Below are 17,712 nucleotides of genomic sequence, written 5' to 3' on the forward strand. Positions count from 1 at the left end.
AAACCACTGGCCATGGGTTCGAGTTTTGCCAACGAACTGGCCGCGTGGAATTTTCCGAGTTTTTCACGTGTCTAATATATTTAAATGGAGGCCAGTTTCCCATAGAAGTCTTTCCAGGTGAAGAAGGGATTCCTGCTCTTAGCAAATCGACCATTGTTGTATTGCCTTGTCATTAATCCAATCCACACCAATTATTTACCATAATATTGATGAAGGTGTAAATTAGAGATACTTAAGTTATGAAATCTTTTAATCATTTTTTGTCTTTTATATTTTTTACTTTTTATTCGTGCTTTAAAATAGAAACAGAAGTAACCTTTAAAGCATAATTTCTATTACAAATAGAATATTTGTTTCTTGTGTTTATTAAAGAAACGAAAATTACATTAAAAAATTTAGAGTTTTATTCAGAAATACAACAAAAGCCCATAGCTGAAAATAAAAATTTTCGTTATATAATGATTCCCTTTTCTCTCTTAAAATTTTCTTATCACTCTTCGAATACAGTATCATTCTACGCAGCGCAAACTAGAAGATTTTCTTCTCGTGAAGGATATGAATGAATGGCACGGGGTGGTGTAAATACTAACCAAACTGATGTGATTGATATTTGAACACTAACCAAAGCCCCACAAATGATCAACTGAGATTGAGGAGATATGAATGCTGGTTTGCTGACAGTTTTCTTTCCAGCATTAAAAATACGTGAAATGCGATTAGTTTTAGTTAATATGGCACTGTATACGATTGCAAAGCACAAGCCGATGCCTGTTTTCTGAACACCGCATATAATATCTGATGGTTTCTGTACCAAAATAAAGGTCATAATGTAGCACATGAAAATGCCACAGAGTAAGACGTAACTGAGTTCTCTTCCAGAAGCTCTAACGATTGGAGTGTCATTATGTTTCAGAAATACCGTAGTGAAAAATCCTGTTAGTATAATTCCTAAAGTAGAGAATGTCATAGCACCCAAAGCCCATGAACATCCAGGTGTCATATGAGATTCCGGTATCTGCAAGCATGACGCTTGTTCTGCATCCGGTAAAAATCCTGGAGGGCAATCTGCACAAAGTGTCTCAGTTTTTAAGAATTGATAACGAGAACAGTTAAAGCAATGCCAGCAACAACTTTCTCCTTCCAAAAACTTCTTAGCTTGACCTTTACTGCAGGGTAAACTGCAGACTGAAATAGGTACATTCGGATTATCCATTCTAAATCTGATTTCAGAGAGATTCAACTCGAGTTCGCCATCTTTGTATTCCCCTACTTGAATCCATTTGTAATTTCCAGGAGATATTTGTTTGAAATGAATTATGTTATAACGTGCAGGACCATCTCCAGATGGAGAGAAGCGAAACTCGTCTCCACTCATACCTATAATTAAAATAATTTAAATTACGGTTTGAATATATATACAGTGACGTAATTATTTCATTACTAATTACTAATAATTAAAATTAATGTTACCTGTAAAAGATACTGTCTTTAAATATTCTAATAAAATTGTTCCATTAACAGGCTTCATTCTTTGACATAATCCAGATTTCCCCTGACATAATTCTTGATGCATTCTTTTCAATGCATAAGCAAAAGTTAATACAGCATCACTAACAAATTGAAGTTGACCTTCTGGTTCGTAACCATTTTCAAAATTCATTTGCTCTTTTCCTGTACAGAAACGAGTATAATTTCCATTAAATGGGGTATCAGTGCTATTTGGCCATCGACAGTTAAAATAATGTTCCCAATATTCTATAAACCAAGGATTTCTTCGATTATTATAGACCGTTCTACTAAGAAAATATTCGTCAAAGCCTTTCACAGGATGTGCTCTTGGCTGTACAGAAAGAGTACCTTCCACTTGATCTTCGTTACCTTCGAATACCAGAGCCCTTGCACTCCATCCATCACTGCCTATCCAAGAGAAAGTTCCTGTTGCATTGTTCCTGCGAATTGCTCTCATTACTCCAGCAACCTCTTGATCAGAACCGAAAATTATTACCCCTGGAAATAATTTATTTTTTAATATAAAAATGTTTACAATAAACAAATAATATATAAAAGATAGATTATAATATATTAATTCCATTAAAAGAAGAAAAACAAAAAAGAGAACAGAAAATACGCTTTTACTTAGAACTTGTTTCATTCTTCAAAAACAATATTTTGTCTTAATTTTTTATTAACAAAATTATAATCATAATAATTACGTCAATAAATATTTTATAAATAAAACTATTCAATATAAAAATGAATAAAAATAATAAAACAACAAAAATATCTTAAATGAAATTAAGAATAAAAAATTTTTTAATTCTGTTGTACTGTACAACAGAATTTAAAAATTATGTTGTACTGTACAAGATTATTTTCAACTACAGTATATTTTTGTATTTAAAAAATTATAAAAGATGTGATGAGAAAACAGTAAATTATAATGCCAAAAATTACTAATCAAAAATAAAAACCAAATTTTATGATATAATATCCGATTTCCCAAACATATACCGTATATTATATATAAAATATTGGTTTCATAAGTATAGCTCGATATTTCATGTCTAATTTATAGTTTAAATAAAAAATAAACTCTTTCATAACTTAAATTACATTTTTATTAATCTTAGAATAAGTATTTGAGGTATATTTTTCGGACAATAGTTTCAATATTTGTATCGACAAAGAAATATNTATACAACCTACAATTTGGAATATATAGAATTTAGACGGAGGTGAAACTAGCAAATTTGGATTGCATGTCCCGACCAACCAAAAGCTCAGGATCTCACCACATAAATCTTGTTTGTGTCAGACTTATGTTAAAGATAAAGATGCCAACGAACCAATTCATTTTTACCTGTAAATGGTTTACAGAGTTTTTATATGTTCTCTAACAAAGACCCGACGTTCTTTGTTCTACGTTCAATCGTTCGAACGACCATTATTCTATTAATAATAATTAATAGAACATTTAATAGCGCCCGTTCATGATATGTGGATAATGTGGAGATATATTTCAACAAACCAACATAGCTTTGAACTTGATATTATTAGAATATATTTATAATTATACTGTTTCCGAGTTCAATGCATTTGTTGAAGCCAGTGTGGTGGATAGTCGATAAACAAAAAGTTCGACTCCGCAAATTTGAAATGTGCTACACCAATTCCGACCTTTCCTTTCCTTTTTCTTTTTCTTTTCTTTTTTTTAATGTCAAATGTCAAAATGCGATTTCTTTTATAATAAAGGTAGCACTGGGTACCCAAATATTTTTATTTAAAATTTCTCTATTTAAGACTGTACTAAAATTTACGGTGAGAATCGAAAAATGGATATAACGAATTTACCTTAGAAAAACTTTCGAGTAGGCTACATAAAGTAACGCACTTTATCTTAACAACCTAAAGAATTCCACTTTTATTAATTAACGCCTGAATAGGGGCCAATTTCCCTTAAATGACCTTCGGAAGGCACATTTCTCCTATTGGCAGATCGCCTCGTGTTGCGTGCTAATAGACTATCTGAAAGCATTCAATCAATACTCTCACAAATTGAAAAATCATTCGCTTTTTGAGTGGCTCATACGCTACTTACGTTCAGTCTTTTTCGCGTAGCGTACGAGATATTCAAAAAAAACAATAAAGAAATATAAAGATTAATATATTTTTTACAAAATGCAGTCAATGAAATATTGCGCGATGTTCGTAATTTTTGGTTTGGTAATAGCGAAAACATACCTAACCCTGCATATGTTATATAAAAGATACAACTCTCTAGGCGATGTGAATATATTTGTTTAAATTAATAAAAGCTATTTTCTGAAAATAGAGCAAGTCCCGTGCGACAGACATAAAATTTTGGTTGGAAATGGCTTTTATTGGTGAATATCTTTTCGATATCTAAATTTTTCGAAGTGGCAAGTTTCTAAAAATTTCTGTAAATACTAATTAAAAAGTATTTTTCATATTTAAATTGTAAATAATAATTTCAACCATTGTAGAGTCGGAGTCGTAATCGGTAAAACTATTTCGACTCCTACCTTCAATTTTACTATTGGTAAAATGTACCAATAGTAGGATTTTACCAATTTTTACCAATTTTACCAATAGTAAAATTGAAGGTAGGAGTCGAAATAGTTTTACCGATTACGACTCCGACTCTACAATGGTTGAAATTATTATTTACAATTTACGAGTATTTAGAATAAAGTTTATAGATAAGCGAATGTAATTTAAGACAAACGGATAATAATAAAACCACGTGCATAAAAATACAGTAGTAAATTATTGAAAATATGGACCAAACCTTTAAATCTTCGTGAATAAATCCGGAGGAATTTCTGTCCCTCTCATCCCATGTTGTCTCTATATTTTCTCAAATGAATCTCAGAGATAGCATAAAGGAGAATACTTCAAATGTTGCCAGTATAATTCTGACTACATACTATGAACATAACCACTCTGATTAGACCGTAAATAGTACAGAAAAAATATAATTTAAAACTGGATCAAAGTTGTTATCGAGTATAAAGGAAAATGAAAATTATAAGATTTTTAATCATAACCAATTGAATTAAAAATTTTATTCAATTGTTATTAAATACCAATTCAATTTTAAAAAAATACTTGTTTAAAGGCTTAAATAATATTTGTACTGGATTGTCTTTTATTCTCGTTGTAATTATTATAAGTAAGCATAACATTGGTTGAGAGAACGATCATCTATGAACGAACCATGGAAGAATACAATTAAGATGGATATACAACTTTAATTCGTTTCTGATAACATCAGAAACTATAACAAGCTTAAATAATAATTTATATACTGTATTTTCTTCATTTTAATATCATACCACCCATTTAATATAATGTGTTCAGGATAATAACGACAAATTCAATATATATATATATAATTTATTATTTTATCTTAAGTAAAATGGGATTAAAATTATATTTTTATAAGAAATTTACAATTTATTGGATAAGACAACGCAACACTTATGTGATTTGTAAAGGGAGATGCCGCTTGTTAAAGCGTTCTATGTGAAATTGACCCATTTATGTATTAGACACAAGAAAAAAACGCAGAAACTCAATGTGATCAGTCGTTGGTCAGATACGAACCCACGACCAACTATGCATTCAATGGTTTTATCTACTCGTTCAATAAATTTAATATTGGTGTAATTATGTTAATACTGTATTAAATAACTCTATCGATACGAATAATTTTCATGCTATTACATACTACTTAGAAAATAAGCCAATAGAATGATAAAATATAAAATTTAAAGACTAGACACTACTTTATTCTTTAATTCACAAAATAATCCAAATCAATATTTTTAAATTTTATATTTTTTCTCAATAAAATTATATACGTATGTCACAATTTAAAATATAATATTGTAAATTTGTATATTTACATACGTATACTTTATAAAAATATATAAATATCATGTTTTATTTTTAATTGCCATACTAAGAATATAAACATTTGTCTTCGAGATCATTTTCAGTTGTCAAATATCGAAAATTTTAATATTCAGTACCTTCATAAGTCTAAATAACAACAACTAAATATCTATAAACAAGAAATAGTGCTCATTATATCAAATAAACTGACGGAAGAAAAATAAACATAAGTTAAGTAATATTAGGACTATATTGACTTCAATTTATGATGTAAATGTATTTATTTATTCTCTTCCATAGAAAAATTATTACTATTTATTTCAATTTTATTCCTGTTATAAAAATCTTATTTTCGTGAAAATTATTGTAAAATAAATAAATAAATAAAGATTTAAACGTTTAAACATTAAAAAATTGATTTTTAGTCGACACAAGTTTTACTTTCCCGGCTGTTATATATAACAGGAAAAATATAGTAATCGTCAAAAAATGACCCCTCCTGCACCAAGATTTTTACATTTTTGGACTTAGGACACCTTGAAACGTCGAGAAATTTAGAAAAATTCGTTTTTTTTTCTTTTTGTATATATGGATGTTAGTGGTGGGAGGCACAATTTTGTTCATCCTTTGAAACTTAGTAACTCCTGTGCTTTTCGTCGAAATTTTCTGAAATTTTACAAGGAGGTTTATGTATTAGGGGAATTAATGCTATTAAATTTTGGTGGTTAAAGGTCGAAGGGGTGTGGAGATAAAGGGGATCGTGTGTATTTCCAGTAGGGTCTGATTTAATAACGATTTTACTTGTTATTAGCATTTACAATTTTTTTATAAAACCCATCCTTATCCTCAAAATTAAGTTTTTTGCCAATTTATAATAATTAAAAATACAAAAAGTTCATTCTAGTAAGATATCGTAACAAATGGCACCACCAAATGTTGCCCGGAAAGTTCAGCAACTTGTTGCTGGATTTTTATTTATATCAATAGGTTTGTACGTTGAGGATATTTAATGAGTAAATAAAAGAATTTCATATCAAGACCTCAAAAAATTCTAATTAAGAATAAGTAATATTAATATTAATAAAATAATTATTAGCAATTTCAAAAATTTTATCAACTTTACTCAAAAATTCGATTTAAATGGAATTTTTATTATATAGATTTTTACATGTAAGAAATGTTATCTTTAGAAACAAGAAATTCAATTTTGAAGCATTTATCATTATGTAAAGAAATAAAATTTCGAAGAAAAATGTCAAGGTTTAACAATCAGAAAATCGAATTGAAAAAGAAAATTGGAAATTATTATCCTCCGTAGATCCATTAAGGGAATAAATGGCTTTTTGCACGCTTCTGAATTGTAGTTAATCTTCGAAAGAAATAAAAAATCTTCGATAGCTAATTGTATAAGAATCTTTCATGGTAGTAATATTTTCAGATTTTTGGAGTAGAACATATAAAAATATTTCGTAAACAATAGGATTTAAAAACAATTTTTTCTTCCTGTTACAACTTTTAATACTTGTCTAACGTCTTCATAGCAATAATAATCAATATCAAACTCGTGTTATATAAAACAGCTATAAAAATGATATATTACTTAATATGACGATTTTAGTCTCTGTAATCCAAAAATATTCTTGGTAGACAAATCTCACAGCAATCTTATTGGCAAATTAAATTTATTTTGTAAAGACTACATCAAATGCATTTCGGGCTGGTCTAATATTTTCCAGTCCCTCTTCAGTGAATAACCGCTGGTGGTAATTACAATGATATTTCCATGGGTAGGGGTGGTAAAAAGTTTAAAAATCTTTTCCACATACGTGTATAATAAACATACTAAAACCAACTAATTATTAAAAATTCATTGACAAACAATTGTAAAGATAATTCCAAAGCACTACAAATTTTTAACCTCATACCATCAACACTTTACAACGTCACTCAGTAGACCATCAACACTTTACTTTGGTAAAGTGTTGATTCCAAAGCCATCAGTAGACCATCAACACTTTACCAAAGTAAAGTGTTGATGGTCTACTGAGTGACGTTGTAAAGTGTTGATGGTATGAGGTTAAAAATTTGTAGTGCTTTGGAATTATCTTTACAATTGTTTGTCAATGAATTTTTAATAATTAGTTGGTTTTAGTATGTTTATTATACACGTATGTGGAAAAGATTTTTAAACATTTTACCACCCCTACCCATGGAAATATCATTGTAATTACCACCAGCGGTTATTCACTGAAGAGGGACTGGAAAATATTAGACCAGCCCGAAATGCATTTGATGTAGTCTTTACAAAATAAATTTAATTTGCCAATAAGATTGCTGTGAGATTTGTCTACCAAGAATATTTTTGGATTACAGAGACTAAAATCGTCATATTAACTAATATACAGCAAACCATTTATATATATTTTGATATATTACTTATGTGGGAAAATAAATAAAAAGAACGTGGGGTGATAGTTTGTTTTATTCGATTACAACAACGCGACACATGGGCGATCTACCGATGGGGGAATGTCCCCCGGGAGGTCTTTTATGGCTCCTATTTAGATTTTACTAACGTTAAGAAAACTCGGAAAATTCCACATGGCAAGCTGTTGGTGAGACGCGAACCCACGTCTAATGTTCACTGGTTTTATCCACTCTGCCACTGTTGGACAATGAGGTGATGGCAAAAGTGGAAGAGAAGCGGAAAAAGAGATAGTAAATAGTGACCGCAAATAGTGTAAGTTATGACCACTGTTGCTATGTCAGTTGTGTAAGTCCATGTATCCACATTAAAACTCTTTTTAATAACGAATTTTTTTGTTAATTGTGACTGTTCCTCTCCTAATTAAACCGGTTTATCTTATCTTTTGCCTAGCCAGCAAATCTATAGTTAAATATTAATTGAATTATTTAAAATTGTATGAAATTGCATAACTCTATATCACTTAATTTTTAATTTTATTTTTCTGAATATCTTAAATCAAGTTGAAATTATTATCTGTAATACACTATAACCAATAACCCAAATTAAATGTAATCCTAATTTAAATATTTATATCTAAATTTTTACTTTATTAAGTATTTATTGTTAAACAGTTTTAAAGAATAATTTTAAATAATTTTTAATTAAATTATCATAAAATTCTTCTCAAATTTTTATACATCTAAGAAAATTAGGATAAAGGAATTTTTAATTGATAAACTAAAAGTTTTGCAAATTAAAAGTATTTTCGTTTTACTTTTAATTTGTACAGATTGAAAACTAATTTGCACAAATTAAAGTACTATTATATAATGCAGAGGTATGCAATCTAAGGACGAGTATATCGTTTTCATCGCAACATTTAATCATTAACATTCGAACTTGTTCAAAGCATATGCATTTTTGAAAAGAATTAATGGAGATTTCTTCAATTAATTTGTATGTAAACTTATTTACACAAAATAATTTCTTAAATTTTTACGCATCTCGACCAGAAAATAATTTTAAGTCTTAATAAATTCGCACGAAAGATATTATTTATTTATGCTCTTAATATTTTTGCAAATAAACCTTTTCAGAAGTGAAAGATATAAAATCGAAATTTAGAATATTACTGCCCAACGAATATCTAAAAAAAATGTTAATATGTTTTAAACTTTTCTCGTCCTTTGGGCACTAAGAGGATCTTCTTAGTAAGCCCATTGTTTGCCTGATCGAATCAGGCCCACAATAAAGCGGCTGAACGGTGAAGGATGAAGACCGACATATTTTTCGATTTGTCCGGATTCAACCTGTCCTCCTAGAGCACTTTAACAGCTCCGCCATCCGATCGTAGAAGTTTTTAATATTGGCTGTCACAAAATGAATCCCAATTTTGGTGGCATTCTTTCGAAAAATCAGTTGAAATTTTCATATTGATTTAAGTAAGTTGCTAATAATAATAAAAAATTCCTGTTAATTTTTGACTATATATTTTTTTGTACCTGCCATATTTTTTTTACACCTAACGTGACCCTTCTTAAAAAATATTAGATACCACTGATCTAAAGAGTTACATGAAAAACTGTAGCAACCACTGGTATCACTTTTATTTGAAAATGTATGATTAACGTATCATTATGAATAAAATATATTAATATGATTTTATCAATTAAATTGTACTCAAAATATAAGATAGAAAATAGATTTTTTTAAATGTAGGGGTTAATGCTATACGAATTAAATTAAATATTCATACATTATGAAATATTATTGAATGCATTGTTTAGAATAAATAAGTAGAAATCTAAAAATCTAATGAAATAAACTATAAAAGTTTTATTACTTAAAACAATAAAACCACAAATTAGAATTAATAAATATCTATACACACACACACAAAAAAAAAATTACTATTAACTTAATCGACCATCTTCTGTTGGTTCGTCCCCTCCTAAAAGCATACAAATAATATGTATATGCCTACATTTACGCTGAGAAATTTTGTTAATAGAAGTTTGTCTTCTTGTGGCGTAAACAGACGAGCGTGTGTGCGTGTCTTCGAATTACAAATATTTATTAATTCATTGGACATGTACGTGTTAAAACAAATTATACTGTATCTTGGATAACAGGAAAAAATTTAAACTCGCATTCGAAGTTAAATTAGAATAAAATCTGGCATATTACTTATTTTAAAGTTTATAAATTATATATTCTTGTTATATAATTTACGAAGTTATAAAATNTTACAGAGACTAAAATCGTCATATTAACTAATATACAGCAAACCATTTATATATATTTTGATATATTACTTATGTGGGAAAATAAATAAAAAGAACGTGGGGTGATAGTTTGTTTTATTCGATTACAACAACGCGACACATGGGCGATCTACCGATGGGGGAATGTCCCCCGGGAGGTCTTTTATGGCTCCTATTTAGATTTTACTAACGTTAAGAAAACTCGGAAAATTCCACATGGCAAGCTGTTGGTGAGACGCGAACCCACGTCTAATGTTCACTGGTTTTATCCACTCTGCCACTGTTGGACAATGAGGTGATGGCAAAAGTGGAAGAGAAGCGGAAAAAGAGATAGTAAATAGTGACCGCAAATAGTGTAAGTTATGACCACTGTTGCTATGTCAGTTGTGTAAGTCCATGTATCCACATTAAAACTCTTTTTAATAACGAATTTTTTTGTTAATTGTGACTGTTCCTCTCCTAATTAAACCGGTTTATCTTATCTTTTGCCTAGCCAGCAAATCTATAGTTAAATATTAATTGAATTATTTAAAATTGTATGAAATTGCATAACTCTATATCACTTAATTTTTAATTTTATTTTTCTGAATATCTTAAATCAAGTTGAAATTATTATCTGTAATACACTATAACCAACAACCCAAATTAAATGTAATCCTAATTTAAATATTTATATCTAAATTTTTACTTTATTAAGTATTTATTGTTAAACAGTTTTAAAGAATAATTTTAAATAATTTTTAATTAAATTATCATAAAATTCTTCTCAAATTTTTATACATCTAAGAAAATTAGGATAAAGGAATTTTTAATTGATAAACTAAAAGTTTTGCAAATTAAAAGTATTTTCGTTTTACTTTTAATTTGTACAGATTGAAAACTAATTTGCACAAATTAAAGTACTATTATATAATGCAGAGGTATGCAATCTAAGGACGAGTATATCGTTTTCATCGCAACATTTAATCATTAACATTCGAACTTGTTCAAAGCATATGCATTTTTGAAAAGAATTAATGGAGATTTCTTCAATTAATTTGTATGTAAACTTATTTACACAAAATAATTTCTTAAATTTTTACGCATCTCGACCAGAAAATAATTTTAAGTCTTAATAAATTCGCACGAAAGATATTATTTATTTATGCTCTTAATATTTTTGCAAATAAACCTTTTCAGAAGTGAAAGATATAAAATCGAAATTTAGAATATTACTGCCCAACGAATATCTAAAAAAAATGTTAATATGTTTTAAACTTTTCTCGTCCTTTGGGCACTAAGAGGATCTTCTTAGTAAGCCCATTGTTTGCCTGATCGAATCAGGCCCACAATAAAGCGGCTGAACGGTGAAGGATGAAGACCGACATATTTTTCGATTTGTCCGGATTCAACCTGTCCTCCTAGAGCACTTTAACAGCTCCGCCATCCGATCGTAGAAGTTTTTAATATTGGCTGTCACAAAATGAATCCCAATTTTGGTGGCATTCTTTCGAAAAATCAGTTGAAATTTTCATATTGATTTAAGTAAGTTGCTAATAATAATAAAAAATTCCTGTTAATTTTTGACTATATATTTTTTTGTACCTGCCATATTTTTTTTACACCTAACGTGACCCTTCTTAAAAAATATTAGATATGTATCTAAAGAGTTACATGAAAAACTGTAGCAACCACTGGTATCACTTTTATTTGAAAATGTATGATTAACGTATCATTATGAATAAAATATATTAATATGATTTTATCAATTAAATTGTACTCAAAATATAAGATAGAAAATAGATTTTTTTAAATGTAGGGGTTAATGCTATACGAATTAAATTAAATATTCATACATTATGAAATATTATTGAATGCATTGTTTAGAATAAATAAGTAGAAATCTAAAAATCTAATGAAATAAACTATAAAAGTTTTATTACTTAAAACAATAAAACCACAAATTAGAATTAATAAATATCTATACACACACACACAAAAAAAAAAATTACTATTAACTTAATCGACCATCTTCTGTTGGTTCGTCCCCTCCTAAAAGCATACAAATAATATGTATATGCCTACATTTACGCTGAGAAATTTTGTTAATAGAAGTTTGTCTTCTTGTGGCGTAAACAGACGAGCGTGTGTGCGTGTCTTCGAATTACAAATATTTATTAATTCATTGGACATGTACGTGTTAAAACAAATTATACTGTATCTTGGATAACAGGAAAAAATTTAAACTCGCATTCGAAGTTAAATTAGAATAAAATCTGGCATATTACTTATTTTAAAGTTTATAAATTATATATTCTTGTTATATAATTTACGAAGTTATAAAATTGGCATGTTTCCTTCGAGAGTTGGAACTTTCTGAAGTAATCACATTCCCAATTATATACGACTTAGTTCGCGTGTTTTCTTGCCTAAAGTAATGTTCAACTTTTAAGACTAAAATTAAAAATGTAAAGCTTAAATATGAAAAATCTTATTTAACAAATGTGTACCTGGAATAATATACATTAACCATTTTTCTTTGTTGCTAATCCTAGAAATTCTTTCATGTACAACTCTTTTGAAAGATTATGTCATCACGATACAGTAATACAGATCTTGTTGAACATTTATAAAAGATTAAAAATGATATTTCTAACATACGATTAGTGTTAATAAGTTAATAATTTTAAAAATTTGACTAAAATACTCTTATAAAAATTACTGATAATTAGTTAATTTTAAAAAGTACTAAGCTGTTGGTCTTTTATAAGCATCGTGTTTATGTACAGTACATCATATCATGCAATATGACAGACAACGAATATTAAACAAATATTACAGATTATTATACTGCATTCTGTATAATTTTTATTATTACAGAATAACTATAAAAACTGTTATTAAATTAATTAATTGATTAGTCATGTGCAATAATTATGTACTTAATACATATGACTATTGTGTGAACTCTGGTTATGCACGCCTTCTCCAGCAGATGGCGTTAAAAATTTAATGTTTTTTCTATGGAAAAATCCTTTTCCAAACTTTTCGAAAATGGAAACAGATAGATCCAAATAGTTTTTTGCTTTATAAATCGTATTTAATTCTTCTATCAGCGTGAGGTTCTGAATTTTGTAAATCGAATTTGTTACTTTTCTATCACTTTAAGAATTTGTAGATAAATAATGAATTTAGTTTTCAAAATTCACAACATTACGTTGATAGAAGAATTAAATACGATTTATAAAGCAAAAAATTGTTCGGATCTATCTGTTTCCATTTTCGAAAAGTTTGGAAAAGGATTTTTCCATAGAAAAAGCATTAAATTTTAACGCTATCTGCTGGAAAACACGAAGAAGCTACATTCATCTATAACGTAATAAGAAGTTATTAATTATTGAATATATTGTATTTAATAATTATATATATATNATTTTTTGCAAATAGTTTTGTTTTTTTAATTCTTTCCTCCTATGGGCACTAACTAATAAATTTTTCTATGTTTATCATGGGTTCATCAGATTTAGACCTCACCGAAAAATTCCTGTTCCCGTTCCTCACCCGAATCCTATCCCGGATCCCCAGGACTTAGTTTGTTAAAACTGTCGTCCCCGTGAATAAAACAGGTAAAAACACATTTTTCTCAAAATAATAAAGAAGGACTCTTTTTCGACTCTCCCAGCACTCGAATAGGAAGTTAAAGAAACTTTAAAAGATCCTATAATTTTCAATTATACTAGAATATAAAATTTAAGTAATAACAAAAGCTTAAATGGAGTAATTTTGTCGAATTATGATAAAAATATCCATTTAAAGACTATTTAAGTTTAACGAGTAATTATTAATTGTACAATGTCAGGCTGCAATTTTTTAATCGTATTTTTAATTTTTTAAATTTAAAATATAAGCTCTCCACCTCAAATTAGTTGTTGCTTGTCCCTGTACGTCATACTTTTCCTTTAATTATAGAGAATTTAATTATCTACCACCTTTCAAGGGAAATTTTTGAATTGAAATAATATCATTTCCAGTTGCATCGGATGTTCGCTAGTCGGGACTTCCTCCCGCTACGGTTTCCATATCTAGTGTCGTCTTCCATCTATTTAACTTCGTTCTCGAAATTAAGGAAAGACAGACAGACGGGCGATAGTAGTAAATTATAGGTTTACAAATTTTTTAAATTGCGTCCAGAAAACACTGTTACACTCAAAATTAAAATTGTGTATGACGCCATTTGTTATGAGATGTAATAAAAAAATATATTTTATATTATTAATTTGTTTTCAGCGTGTAGACGTGATCTTAAGGTCTTAAAAAGATTGTAAATGCCAATAACGAGTAAAATTTTCATTAAGTTCCATTTCACTTGGGATATGACATTCTATCCATTCTACCTCCCCACATTTGACACGATTACAATACTTTCCCGTTATATAATAGCTGGAAAAGTATAAATGTAATAAAAAAGTTAATTACATATTTCTATAAATTAAGATCTTACAGACAATACTGAAAAAATCTTCGGAAATATTTCATCGCTGTAATACTAATAATAATTCGTTTTTAGACTATCATTTCAACCCATTTAATCATACAGATATTAATAGTTTATTGATACCGTAGTGTAAACACATGTAGTATTAGTGTTGTAAACACACTATATTAGTATCATAAGATTCGATTGAGAAATTAGACAGTTAGCTTATCTTTGTTATTAGTCATTTTTATGATTCTTTATGAAATATTTCAATCAAAAGAATAGGAATAATGCAAATTGTGAAGTTGCGAATGATTATGTGAATACGGGGGTGTAAGGCTCCCGTTCAATCGTCAGGATAAGATGTCAGGCGAGTGTAAAGAGAGGTGATTGGGGTCGACGATAAGGTGAAGGGCGAGATCGAGTAAAGGAGTCTACCATTTTTCTAACATATATAAAATAACAATTTATTAAAGAATAGGCAAAATGACAAAAACTACACAAAGCTCTATACCGACCTAAAGTTTCTATACTGACAGAGGGTTTCTATACGACAGAGAGAGTTTCACAGNGTAAACTGTTAATATGAAGTGCAGTATGTTCTATACAATATAATCTAAAGATATGATAAAAGTCAAGTTTGTCTAATTGACAAAATTATATCAAGTGTATAATAACTCAGAATAATTTCTATGTATATAAAATTAACGAATTTAATAACCTATTAAAATGATAATGTTTTAATAGGTTATTAAATTCGTTAATTTTAGATATTTAGAATTCTACTTAAACGTCCTTAGCTATATACGAATATTATACAATAGTACGGTAGTTAAATTACATAGTCTATTATATTAAAATCTATATTGCATCTATTAAAATTCCTAGTGAATCGTTTGTTTTCAGTTTACGTGATAATTTAAATTATATTTACAACTTATTCATTTCATTTACGTCATCGTTTGAAACATTACAACTTCTTCGAAATTAGATTACTATTCTTCAGAGCAACAAAATTTCCAATTTCGTTTGCGTAATTATCTCATTTATTTTATAAATAACCACAGTAAAGGTAACCTCTATTGAAGAGTTGCAGAGATATCTAATTAACTCTAAATTTATTTCGCGAAATGAATTCATATACAGCTGAGTTTACGCAATTGTTTACGTTTAATATTTATGTTCTATTTTTTAAATTATACTGAATCGTTTGGATAAAATTGTTTGCGAAACATAAATACAAGTTTCATTAAAACTAACAAAATGCTCACCAGTGCTCGAGTGGATAAAACCAGAGAACAGTATTTAGTTGCGGGCTCGAGCCTTGACAATGGACTGGTTGCGTGACACTTTTTCCAGTTTTCTTCACGTGTCTACAACTCACAAAGAAGGCAGAAAGTTCTCCCAGGAGACAATTGCATTGGCACATCTTCCTGATGTTACGTTATTCCATCAAATTTAACTTTATTATTATTTTTTTTTCCTAAAATTTTCCCTACTTTCTGACGTCTTAAATTCGTTTGTAATATATTTTAATATAATCTAAACTAGAAGTAATATTTTTTTACGAAAGAGTAGCGGCCGAAAATTTAATTAAGAATGTTCTAAGGTAAAACATCTACATTTCTAAATAGGCTTATATTGGTTTTAGAGATAGTAAGATGCGGAAAAAATATGAAGAAATCAGGCGTCACGACAGTGACTCCCTGCCAAGTAAAAAAGTGACTGAGCATATGTACAGGAATTAGAGTTGCCGATTTTTTGGAGTCGATTTCTCCACCCCAAAATACGTGAAGTAATTTTGAATATCTCGTTCGAAAGACAATTGTTTTCTTACGTAGTGTGCAAAATTTCAAGATTTTCTATAAAGCGATTGCCAAAATACAGTATAAGCAATTGAGAAGTGCAAAAACCACCAAAATAACTGTATTTTCTTCTTTTTCTTAATCCAGCACTGCAGACGCTCGTAGAGAAAAAAACTACTGAATCTAAAACGCTCAAACTTTAAACTTAAGCCTTTCTCATTATCAGTGAGGTTCTGGCGAAAATTCCGGGTCGAAAGGTCAAAGTTCACGGGAGTTTTCCATACCGCTAATTCAGTTTTACAGCTAAATTTTATGCCTATAAGGATAAAATTGCATGGAAACAAATGAATTCATTCAAGATGTTACTCAAAATTACAAAAACTCAAATTTATGCCAATTAAAATTTTTATAACGATTTTTCTAAACGGAGTATCGATAAGCTGGCGGTTGGGAGCACAAGATTTTTACCTGTATTTACCTTAACTTTAACCTTTAAGCTTATCTTTACCAAATAAAAATTCCTAAGAAAAATTTTGACCGTCGTCTAAATTGTCATAAATTTTTACTTGGCGAAATTTTTCATATCTCAGATGTTTTTGTTTGGATTAATTTATTCAAAAATGACTTAAAGCAGTTTACTGTAAAACAATAATTTTTACACAAACTATTTCAATGCTTTTGTTATCTACATCTAAGACTTAAAAATCATAACTTGAAGTAATCATTATTCATTTAAAATTTAAAACATTCAGAAAATGTTTTTCGCCAGAAATGATGACAAATTTTTACACTATATTAAAAAATAGTTATTGGATAATTATTGAATTTTTAAATTCTAGTTTTCTTTGCTTCAGTTAAATCTGTAAATTATGTATAAATCCACTTTCAATCGTATAGACAAGTTTCTTGCAAACAACTTTGATACAACAAAACACTTCTAAGTCAGCTTGAAATGTATATGTATACACATTTATAGCAAATATATTACAAATATATATATATATATATATATTAGAACCGGCTCTATAAAAGTGTCTCCTAAACATAAACACATTATATTTTTAAGTAATAAAATATGCTAATGTATATGTTACTGTGAAAGACCGAATATTTGGTTATATTATTATACATTCGAACAATCGCAGGTGTATGTCGACAAGCACAGGTAAGCTTTGGTGGAGGTCGAAACGACACCCGAGAAGCCCATGTCGACAGGGAGGCGACAGTATATCGCTAATTCTACGCCGTTTCCTTCTGCTGAAATTGGTGATATAATACGAATACAAGTCCCTGACCGCACAG

General features: G+C 28.8%; 1 protein-coding gene across 2 annotated transcripts in view; it reads right to left on the minus strand.

Moving 5' to 3' along the window:
* Positions 1 to 514: 514 nt before the first annotated feature.
* Positions 515 to 17,712, minus strand: part of LOC111642160 (metabotropic glutamate receptor 7-like) — a 54,152-nt gene continuing 36,954 nt past the window's right edge. For both annotated transcript variants that reach the window (XM_023388447.1, XM_023388446.1), the window contains 2 exons: positions 1,471 to 2,007; positions 515 to 1,377 (listed from right to left, as the gene is read on the minus strand). In XM_023388447.1, coding sequence (XP_023244215.1) covers positions 515 to 1,377; positions 1,471 to 2,007 — 1,400 coding nt within the window. The remainder of the gene's footprint in view (positions 1,378 to 1,470; positions 2,008 to 17,712) is intronic.

This window comes from Centruroides sculpturatus, unplaced genomic scaffold (genome assembly GCF_000671375.1).
Source record: "Centruroides sculpturatus isolate CEXI.00-Female unplaced genomic scaffold, Cexi_2.0 scaffold1573, whole genome shotgun sequence".
In the NCBI taxonomy this organism is placed as follows: Eukaryota; Metazoa; Arthropoda; class Arachnida; order Scorpiones; family Buthidae; genus Centruroides; species Centruroides sculpturatus.